Source organism: Oncorhynchus masou, unplaced genomic scaffold (genome assembly GCF_036934945.1).
Source record: "Oncorhynchus masou masou isolate Uvic2021 unplaced genomic scaffold, UVic_Omas_1.1 unplaced_scaffold_966, whole genome shotgun sequence".
NCBI lineage: Eukaryota > Metazoa > Chordata > Actinopteri > Salmoniformes > Salmonidae > Oncorhynchus > Oncorhynchus masou.
The window spans coordinates 91477-102500 of record NW_027016163.1 but is presented as its reverse complement, the minus strand read 5'-3'; the positions used below and the strand labels follow the sequence as shown (position 1 = coordinate 102500).

Sequence of the window (11024 nt, the reverse complement as noted above, 5' to 3'; positions counted from 1 at the left end):
TTTCTTTCCCTCTTAATGATTTAAGGTAGGGGTGGTATACAGAAGATAGACCTATTTGGTAAAAGACCAAGTCCATATTATGGCAAGAACAGCTCAAATAAGCAAAGTGAAACGACATTCCATCATTACTTTAAGACATTGTCAGTCAATGAGGAACATTTCAAGACTTTTTGAAAGTTTCTTCAAGTGCAGTCGCAAAAACCATCAAGTTCAATGATGGAACTGGCTCTCATGAGGACCACCACAGGAAAGGAAGACCCAGAGTTACCTCTGCTGCAGAGGAGAAGTTCATTAGTTACCAGCCTCAGAAATTACAGCCCAAATAAATGCTTCACGCAGTTCAAGTAACAGACACATCTCAACATCAACTGTTCGGAGGAGACTGGGTGAATCAGGCCTTCATGGTCGAATTGCTGCAAAAATTCACTACTAAAGGACACCAATACGAAGAAGAGATTTGCTTGGACCAAGAAACACAAGCAATGGACATTAGACCGGTGGAAATCTGTCCTTTGGTCTGAGGAGTCTATTTGTGGTCCCAACCGCTGTGTCTTTGTGAGACGCAGTTTAGGTGAACTGGTGATCTCCACATGTGTGGTTCCCACTGTGAAGCTTGGAGGAGGAGGTGTGATGGTGTTTTGCTGGTGACACTGTCAGTGAATTATTTACATTTCAAGGCACACTTAACCAGCATAGCTACTAGAGCATTCTGCAGCGATACGCCATCTCATCTGGGTTTGAGGGACTATTAGTGGGGCTATCATTTGTTTTTCAACAGGACAATGACCCAACACACCTCCATGCTGTGTAAGGGCTTTTTGACCAAGAAGGAGAGTGATGGAGTGCTGCATCAGATGAGCTGGCATCCAAAATCACCCAACCTCATCCCAATTGAGATGGTTTGGGATTAGTTGGACCGCAGAGTGAAGGAAAACAGCCAACAAGTGCTCAGCATATGTGGGAACTCCTTCAAGACTGTTGTAAAAGCATTTCTCATGAAGCTGGTTGAGAGAATTCCAAGGTTGTGCAAAGCTTTCATTAAGGCAAATGGTGGCTGCTTTGAAGAATCTCAAATATATTTTGATTTGTTTAACACTTTTCTTGGTTACTACATGATTCCATATGTGTTATTTCATAGTTTTGATGTCTTCACTATTATTCAACATAAAGAAAACCCTTGAATGAGTAACTTTAGATTTGGTACTGCATGTACACACACACACACACACACACACACACACACACACACACACACACACACACACACACACACCTGTTGAGTCGCTCTGTTGGGCGCTGAGATTCCTCCACCACTTGGCGATGACGCTGCAGAAACAGACAGAAAGTCAGAAACAGAGAGAAAATCAGAAACAGACAGAAAGTCAGTCAGAAACAGACAAACAGTCAGTCAGCAACAGTCAGCAACAGTCAGCTCAGTCAAACAGTCAGCTCAGTCAGAAACAGTCAGAAACAGACAGAAACAGTCAGTCAGAAACAGTCAGCTCAGTCTGAAACAGTCAGCTCAGTCTGAAACAGTCAGCTCAGTCAGAAACAGTCAGCTCAGTCAGAAACAGTCAGCTCAGTCAGAAACAGTCAGCTCAGTCAGAAACAGTCAGAAACAGACAGAAACAGTCAGCTCAGTCAGTCAGCAACAGTCAGCTCAGTCAGAAACAGTCAGAAACAGTCAGCTCAGTCAGAAACAGTCAGAAACAGACAGAAACAGTCAGTCAGAAACAGTCAGCTCAGTCTGAAACAGTCAGCTCAGTCAGCAACAGTCAGCTCAGTCAGAAACAGTCAGCTCAGTCAGAAACAGTCAGAAACAGACAGAAACAGTCAGCTCAGTCAGTCAGCAACAGTCAGCTCAGTCAGAAACAGTCAGAAACAGTCAGCTCAGTCAGAAACAGTCAGAAACAGACAGAAACAGTCAGTCAGAAACAGTCAGCTCAGTCAGAAACAGTCAGCTCAGTCAGCAACAGTCAGAAACAGTCAGCTCAGTCAGCAACAGTCAGAAACAGTCAGCTCAGTCAGAAACAGTCAGCTCAGTCAGAAACCTTCAGAAACAGTCAGAAACAGTCAGCTCTAGACGTTGGAAGGGTGTGTGTGGACGTGTTTAACAGTCAGAAACAGTCAGCTCAGTCAGAAACAGTCAAACAGTCAGCTCTAGACTTTGGAAGGGTGTGCGTGGATGTGTTTAAGGTGAAGGTTTAACTATACTTGACGACCAGAAGTAGAATAGTAAACAAACTAAAATTTGACAAACTGGGAACATTTTGTTAGTTCCCACAAGGTCAAATGCTGTTTCTAGGGGGTTTAAGGGGTTTTAAGGTTAGAATTAGGTTAAGGGTTAGGAGCTAGGGTTAGGAGCTAGGGTTAGGAGCTAGGGTTAGGAGCTAGGGTTACGTCTTTGGGTTAAGGTTAGGATTAGGTTAAGGGTTAGAGCTAGGGTTAGGAGCTAGGGTTAGAGCTAGGGTTAGGAGCTAGGGTTAGAGCTAGGGTTAGGAGCTAGGGTTGGAAGCTAGGGTTAGGAGCTAGGGTTACGTCTTTGGGTTAAGGTTAGGATTAGGTTAAGGGTTAGAGCTAGGGTTAGAGCTAGGGTTAGGAGCTAGGGTTAGGAGCTAGGGTTAGGAGCTAGGGTTATGTCTTTGTGTTAAGGTTAGGATTAGGTTAAGGGTTAGGAGCTAGGGTTAGGAGCTAGGGTTAGGAGCTAGGGTTAGGAGCTAGGGTTGGGAGCTAGGGTTATGTCTTTGTGTTAAGGTTAGGATTAGGTTAAGGGTTAGGAGCTAGGGTTAGAGCTAGGGTTAGGAGCTAGGGTTAGGAGCTAGGGTTAGGAGCTAGGGTTGGAAGCTAGGGTTAGGAGCTAGGGTTACGTCTTTGGGTTAAGGTTAGGATTAGGTTAAGGGTTAGGAGCTAGGGTTAGGAGCTAGGGTTAGGAGCTAGGGTTAGGAGCTAGGGTTAGGAGCTAGGGTTATGTCTTTGTGTTAAGGTTAGGATTAGGTTAAGGGTTAGGAGCTAGGGTTAGGAGCTAGGGTTAGGAGCTAGGGTTAGGAGCTAGGGTTGGGAGCTAGGGTTATGTCTTTGTGTTAAGGTTAGGATTAGGTTAAGGGTTAGGAGCTAGGGTTGGGAGCTAGGGTTATGTCTTTGCGTTAAGGTTAGGATTAGGTTAAGGGTTAGAGCTAGGGTTGGGAGCTAGGGTTATGTTTTTGGGTTAAGGTTAGGTTAAGAGTACGTGTTAGGTTTACGGAAAATGAATTGTGTCCCCCGCAAGGTCAGCTGTATGTGTGGGGGCGTACTCACCTTCTCGGCCACCTGTTCTCTCAGTACTCGATGGGAACAGCCAGCAAACCCAATGCATTATGGGAGCTACGAAAAGCACTGGGGTCCACAGCCTATAAGACAGTAAATAAGGGAGACAGAGAGAGGTGACTGGGGTCCTATAAGACAGTAAATAAGGGAGACAGAGAGAGAGATGACTGGGGTCCTATAAGACAGTAAATAAGGGAGACAGAGAGAGAGGTGACTGGGGTCCTATAAGACAGTAAATAAGGGAGACAGAGAGAGGTGACTGGGGTCCTATAAGACAGTAAATAAGGGAGACAGAGAGAGGTGACTGGGGTCCTATTAGACAGTAAATAAGGGAGACAGAGAGAGGTGACTGGGGTCCTATAAGACAGTAAATAAGGGAGACAGAGAGAGAGGTGACTGGGGTCCTATAAGACAGTAAATAAGGGGGACAGAGAGAGGTGACTGGGGTCCTATAAGACAGTAAATAAGGGAGACAGAGAGAGGTGACTGGGGTCCTATAAGACAGTAAATAAGGGAGACAGAGAGAGAGGTGACTGGGGTCCTATAAGACAGTAAATAAGGGAGACAGAGAGAGGTGACTGGGGTCCTATAAGACAGTAAATAAGGGAGACAGAGAGAGAGGTGACTGGGGTCCTATAAGACAGTAAATAAGGGAGACAGAGAGAGGTGACTGGGGTCCTATAAGACAGTAAATAAGGGAGACAGAGAGAGGTGACCGGGGTCCTATAAGACAGTAAATAAGGGAGACAGAGAGAGAGGTGACTGGGGTCCTATAAGACAGTAAATAAGGGAGCCAGAGAGAGGTGACTGGGGTCCTATAAGACAGTAAATAAGGGAGACAGAGAGAGGTGACTGGGGTCCTATAAGACAGTAAATAAGGGAGACAGAGAGAGGTGACTGGGGTCCTATAAGACAGTAAATAAGGGAGACAGAGAGAGGTGACTGGGGTCCTATAAGACAGTAAATAAGGGAGACAGAGAGAGGTGACCGGGGTCCTATAAGACAGTAAATAAGGGAGACAGAGAGAGGTGACTGGGGTCCTATAAGACAGTAAATAAGGGAGACAGAGAGGTGACTGGGGTCCTATAAGACAGTAAATAAGGGAGACAGAGAGGTGACTGGGGTCCTATAAGACAGTAAATAAGGGAGACAGAGAGAGAGGTTACCGGGGTCCACAGCCTATAAGACAGTAAAGAAGGGAGACAGAGAGAGGTGACCGGGGTCCTATAAGACAGTAAATAAGGGAGACAGAGAGAGAGGTGACTGGGGTCCTATAAGACAGTAAATAAGGGAGACAGAGAGAGGTGACTGGGGTCCTATAAGAGAGTAAATAAGGGAGACAGAGAGAGAGGTGACTGGGGTCCTATAAGACAGTAAATAAGGGAGACAGAGAGAGAGGTGACTGGGGTCCTATAAGACAGTAAATAAGGGAGACAGAGAGAGGTGACTGGGGTCCTATAAGACAGTAAATAAGGGAGACAGAGAGAGGTGACTGGGGTCCTATAAGAGAGTAAATAAGGGAGACAGAGAGAGAGGTGACTGGGGTCCTATAAGACAGTAAATAAGGGAGACAGAGAGAGAGGTGACTGGGGTCCTATAAGACAGTAAATAAGGGAGACAGAGAGAGGTGACTGGGGTCCTATAAGACAGTAAATAAGGGAGACAGAGAGAGGTGACTGGGGTCCTATAAGACACAGTAAATAAGGGAGACAGAGAGAGGTGACTGGGGTCCTATAAGACAGTAAATAAGGGAGACAGAGAGAGAGGTGACTGGGGTCCTATAAGACAGTAAATAAGGGAGACAGAGAGAGAGGTGACTGGGGTCCTATAAGACAGTAAATAAGGGAGAGAGAGAGAGAGGTGACTGGGGTCCTATAAGACAGTAAATAAGGGAGACAGAGAGAGAGGTGACTGGGGTCCTATAAGAGAGTAAATAAGGGAGACAGAGAGAGGTGACTGGGGTCCTATAAGACAGTAAATAAGGGAGACAGAGAGAGGTGACTGGGGTCCTATAAGACAGTAAATAAGGGAGACAGAGAGAGAGGTGACTGGGGTCCTATAAGACAGTAAATAAGGGAGACAGAGAGAGGTGACTGGGGTCCTATAAGACAGTAAATAAGGGAGACAGAGAGAGAGGTGACTGGGGTCCTATAAGACAGTAAATAAGGGAGACAGAGAGAGGTGACTGGGGTCCTATAAGACAGTAAATAAGGGAGACAGAGAGAGAGGTGATTGGTGGATCGGGTAAAGCTCAGTGATTGGCTAAAAGTTTACCTTTCCCCTCAGGTCGTCTGTCTGTCGGAGGTAGACGCGGTTTCCTGTCTGGTCCGTCACACTAATGTATCCCCCCTCGGCCGGGGGGCGCTTCAGAACGTGACACGACGTTGCCGCGGTGACTCTCCGAGGAGACTCCTGGATGGCTGCGAAGCCACTGATGTCCAAGATCACCGGGATTAGCTGGGGTCTACACACACACACACACACACACACACACACACACACACTTTGATTTGAGAGTTCCTCATATTGACATTGGCTGCTGCCTCTATTACTAATACGGATAGACCGAATGGGGCAGATCTATGCATCTATATATCTATGATCTAGATCTACGCAATCTGATAGTCAAACCAACTATATCAACACCAACCATCAGAGAGGGCCTGAAACCAACCTATTGGGACAGATCAATACCAACCATCAGAGAGGGCCTGAAACCACCTATTGGGACAGGTCAACACCAACTATATCAATACCAACCATCAGACAGGACCTGAAACCACCTATTGGGACAGATCAACACCAACCATCAGACAGGGCCTGAAACCACCTATTGGGACAGATCAATACCAACCATCAGACAGGGCCTGAAACCACCTATTGGGACAGATCAACACCAACCATCAGACAGGGCCTGAAACCACCTATTGGGACAGATCAATACCAACCATCAGACAGGGCCTGAAACCACCTATTGGGACAGATGAATACCAACCATCAGACAGGGCCTGAAACCACCTATTGGGACAGATCAATACCAACCATCAGACAGGGCCTGAAACCACCTATTGGGACAGATCAATACCAACCATCAGACAGGGCCTGAAACCACCTATTGGGACAGATCAATACCAACCATCAGACAGGGCCTGAAACCACCTATTGAACGTAGAGGGCTTGGGATGATGCATCGTAAAGGGCTTGGGATGATGCATCGTAAAGGGCTTGGGATGATGCATCTGGACATTATGAGCTTACTTCCTGAACTGAATCAAGACATTATAATATAATAAACACACAGAAATACAAGCCTTTGGTCATTAACATCAAACATCAACATCAAATCCAGAAATGATCATTTTGAAAACAAAACGTTTATTCTTTCAGTGAAATACGGAACCGTTCCGTGTTTAATGGAACGGGTGGCATCCTGTCTACATATGTTACATTGTTGCATATACCCTGACTCTGCTGACACTGAACGCAACGAGCCAGGCGGCCCAAACTGCTGCATGTACCCTGACTCTGCTGACACTGAACGCAACGAGCCAGGCGGCCCAAACTGCTGCATGTACCCTGACTCTGCTGACACTAAACACAACGAGCCAGGCGGCCCAAACTGCTGCATATACCCTGACTCTGCTGACACTGAACGCAACGAGCCAGGCGGCCCAAACTGCTGCATATACCCTGACTCTGCTGACACTGAACGCAACGAGCCAGGCGGCCCAAACTGCTGCATGTACCCTGACTCTGCTGACACTGAACGCAACGAGCCAGGCGGCCCAAACTGCTGCATATACCCTGACTCTGCTGACACTGAACGCAACGAGCCAGGCGGCCCAAACTGCTGCATATACCCTGACTCTGCTGACACTGAACGCAACGAGCCAGGCGGCCCAAACTGCTGCATATACCCTGACTCTGCTGACACTGAACGCAACGAGCCAGGCGGCCCAAACTGCTGCATATACCCTGACTCTGCTGACACTGAACGCAACGAGCCAGGCGGCCCAAACTGCTGCATATACCCTGACTCTGCTGACACTGAACGCAACGAGCCAGGCGGCCCAAACTGCTGCATATACCCGGACTCTGCTGACACTGAACGCAACGAGCCAGGCGGCCCAAACTGCTGCATATACCCTATATACCCTGACTCTGCTGACACTGAACGCAACGAGCCAGGCGGCCCAAACTGCTGCATATACCCTGACTCTGCTGACACTGAACGCAACGAGCCAGGCGGCCCAAACTGCTGCATGTACCCTGACTCTGCTGACACTAAACGCAACGAGCCAGGCGGCCCAAACTGCTGCATATACCCTGACTCTGCTGACACTGAACGCAACGAGCCAGGCGGCCCAAACTGCTGCATATACCCTGACTCTGCTGACACTGAATGCAACGAGCCAGGCGGCCCAAACTGCTGCATATACCCTGACTCTGCTGACACTGAACGCAACGAGCCAGGCGGCCCAAACTGCTGCATATACCCTGACTCTGCTGACACTGAACGCAACGAGCCAGGCGGCCCAAACTGCTGCATATACCCTGACTCTGCTGACACTGAACGCAAGAGAAGGGACACAATTTCCCTCGTTAAAATAAATTCATGTTAGCAGGCAATATTAACTAAATATGCAGGTTTAAAAAATTATATATTTCTGCGTATTAATTTTAAGAAAGGCGTTTATGGTCAGGTACATGTAACGACTGTGATTTTTCCCCCGAATACGCTTTTGTTAAATCATCGACCGTTTGGCGAAGTTGAAGTAGGCTGTGATTCGATAAGAAATTAACAGGCACCGCATTGATTATATGCAACACAGGACACGCTAGTTAACCTAGTAATATCATCAACCATGTGTAGTTTAAATAGTGATTATGTGAAGATTGATGGTATTTTACAAGATAAGTTTAATGCTAGCTGGCAACTCGCCAAGGTCCTTTTGACGCTGCACTCGTGGAACAGGTGTTCAGCCTGCCACGCAGTCTCCTCGTGGAGTAACAGGTGGTCAGCAGTCTCCTCGTGGAGTAACAGGTGGTCAGCAGTCTCCTCGTGGAGTAACAGGTGGTCAGCAGTCTCCTCGTGGAGTAACAGGTGGTCAGCAGTCTCCTCGTGGAGTAACAGGTGGTCAGCAGTCTCCTCGTGGAGTAACAGGTGGTCAGCAGTCTCCTCGTGGAGTAACAGGTGGTCAGCAGTCTCCTCGTGGAGTAACAGATGGTCAGCAGTCTCCTCGTGGAGTAACAGGTGGTCAGCAGTCTCCTCGTGGAGTAACAGGTGGTCAGCAGTCTCCTCGTGGAGTAACAGGCGGTCAGCAGTCTCCTCGTGGAGTAACAGGTGGTCAGCAGTCTCCTCGTGGAGTAACAGATGGTAAGCAGTCTCCTCGTGGAGTAACAGGTGGTCAGCAGTTGATGTGGGTTATTAGAGGGCTGGTTCTAGTTGATGTACTAGTGGGTTATTAGAGGGCTGGATCTAGTTGATGTACTAGTGGGTTATTAGAGGGCTGGTTCTAGTTGATGTACTCGTGGGGTATTAGAGGGCTGGTCAGCTGGTTCTAGTTGATGTACTACTGGGTTATTAGAGCTGGTTCTAGTTGATGTACTAGTGGGTTATTAGAGGGCTGGTCAGCTGGTTCTAGTTGATGTACTAGTGGGTTATTAGAGAGCTGGTCAGCTGGTTCTAGTTGATGTAATGGTGGGTTATTAGAGGGCTGGTTCTAGTTGATGTACTAGTGGGTTATTAGAGGGCTGGTTCTAATTGATGTACTAGTGGGTTATTAGAGGGCTCATTCTAGTTGATGTATTAGTGGGTTATTAAAGGGCTGGATCTAGTTGATGTACTAGTGGGTTATTAGAGGGCTGGTCAGCTGGTTCTAGTTGATGTACTAGTGGGTTATTAGAGAGCTGGTCAGCTGGTTCTAGTTGATGTACTGGTGGGTTATTAGAGGGCTGGTTCTAGTTGATGTACTAGTGGGTTATTAGAGAGCTGGTTCTAGTTGATGTACTAGTGGGTTATTAGAGGGCTGGTCAGCTGGTTCTAGTTGATGTACTACTGGGTTATTAGAGATGGTTCTAGTTGATGTACTAGTGGGTTATTAGAGGGCTGGTCAGCTGGTTCTAGTTGATGTACTGGTGGGTTATTAGAGGGCTGGTTCTAGTTGATGTACTAGTGGGTTATTAGAGGGCTGGTTCTAGTTGATGTACTAGTGGGTTATTAGAGAGCTGGTTCTAGTTGATGTACTAGTGGGTTATTAGAGAGCTGGTCCTAGTTGATGTACTAGTGGGTTATTAGAGGGCTGGTTCTAGTTGATGAACTAGTGGGTTATTAGAGGGCTGGTTCTAGTTGATGTACTAGTGGGTTATTAGAGGGCTGGTTCTAGTTGATGAACTAGTGGGTTATTAGAGAGCTGGTCAGCTGGTTCTAGTTGATGTACTAGTGGGTTATTAGAGGGCTGGTCAGCTGGTTCTAGTTGATGTACTAGTGGGTTATTAGAGGGCTGGTCAGCTGGTTCTAGTTGATGTACTAGTGGGTTATTAGAGGGCTGGTTCTAGTTGATGTAATAGTGGGTTATTAGAGGGCTGGTCAGCTGGTTCCAGTTGATGTACTAGTGGGTTATTAGAGGGCTGGTTCTAGTTGATGTAATAGTGGGTTATTAGAGGGCTGGTCAGCTGGTTCCAGTTGATGTACTAGTGGGTTATTAGGGGGCTGGTTCTAGTTGATATACTAGTGGGTTATTAGAGAGCTGGTTCTAGTTGATGTACTAGTGGGTTATTAGAGGGCTGTCAGCTGGTTCCAGTTGATGTACTAATGGGTTATTAGGGGGCTGGTTCTAGTTGATGTACTAGTGGGTTATTAGAGGGCTGGTTCTAGTTGATGTACTAGTGGGTTATTAGAGAGCTGGTTCTAGTTGATGTCCTAGTGGGTTATTAGAGGGCTGGTCAGCTGGTTCTAGTTGATGTACTAGTGGGTTATTAGAGGACTGGTTCTAGTTGATGTACTAGTGGGTTATTGGAGGGCTGGTTCTAGTTGATGTACTAGTGGGTTATTAGAGGGCTGGTCAGCTGGTTCTAGTTGATGTACTCGTGGGTTATTAGAGGGCTGGTTCTAGTTCATGTCCTAGTGGGTTATTAGAGGGCTGGTCAGTTGGTTCTAGTTGAAGTACTAGTGGGTTATTAGAGGGCTGGTTCTAGTTGATGTACTAGTGGGTTATTAGAGGACTGGTTCTAGTTGATGTACTAGTGGGTTATTAGAGGGCTGGTCAGCTGGTTCTAGTTGATGTACTGGTGGGTTATTAGAGGGCTGGTCAGCTGGTTCTAGTTGATGTACTACTGGGTTATTAGAGAGCTGGTTCTAGTTGATGTACTAGTGGGTTATTAGAGGGCTGGTCAGTTGGATCTAGTTGAAGTACTAGTGGGTTATTAGAGGGCTGGTTCTAGTTGATGTACTAGTGGGTTATTAGAGGACTGGTTCTAGTTGATGTACTAGTGGGTCATTAGAGGGCTGGTCAGCTGGTTCTTGTTGATGTACTAGTGGGTTATTGGAGGGCTGGTCAGCTGGTTCTAGTTGATGTACTGGTGGGTTATTAGAGGGCTGGTCAGCTGGTTCTAGTTGATGTGCTAGTGGGTTATTAGAGGGCTGGTTCTAGTTAATAATATAAATAATAATATATCCCATTTAGCAGACGCTTTTTGTCCAAAGCGACTTACAAGTCGGC

At 46.9% G+C, this 11024-nt stretch overlaps 1 protein-coding gene across 1 annotated transcript in view; it reads right to left on the bottom strand.

Moving 5' to 3' along the window:
• LOC135538451 (chromosome transmission fidelity protein 18 homolog) overlaps positions 1 to 11024 on the bottom strand; it is a 178396-nt gene that overhangs the window by 154460 nt on the left and 12912 nt on the right. The window contains 5 exon segments of the mRNA XM_064964351.1: positions 563 to 576; positions 1256 to 1326; positions 3295 to 3323; positions 3326 to 3386; positions 5578 to 5767. Coding sequence (XP_064820423.1) covers positions 563 to 576; positions 1256 to 1326; positions 3295 to 3323; positions 3326 to 3386; positions 5578 to 5767 — 365 coding nt within the window.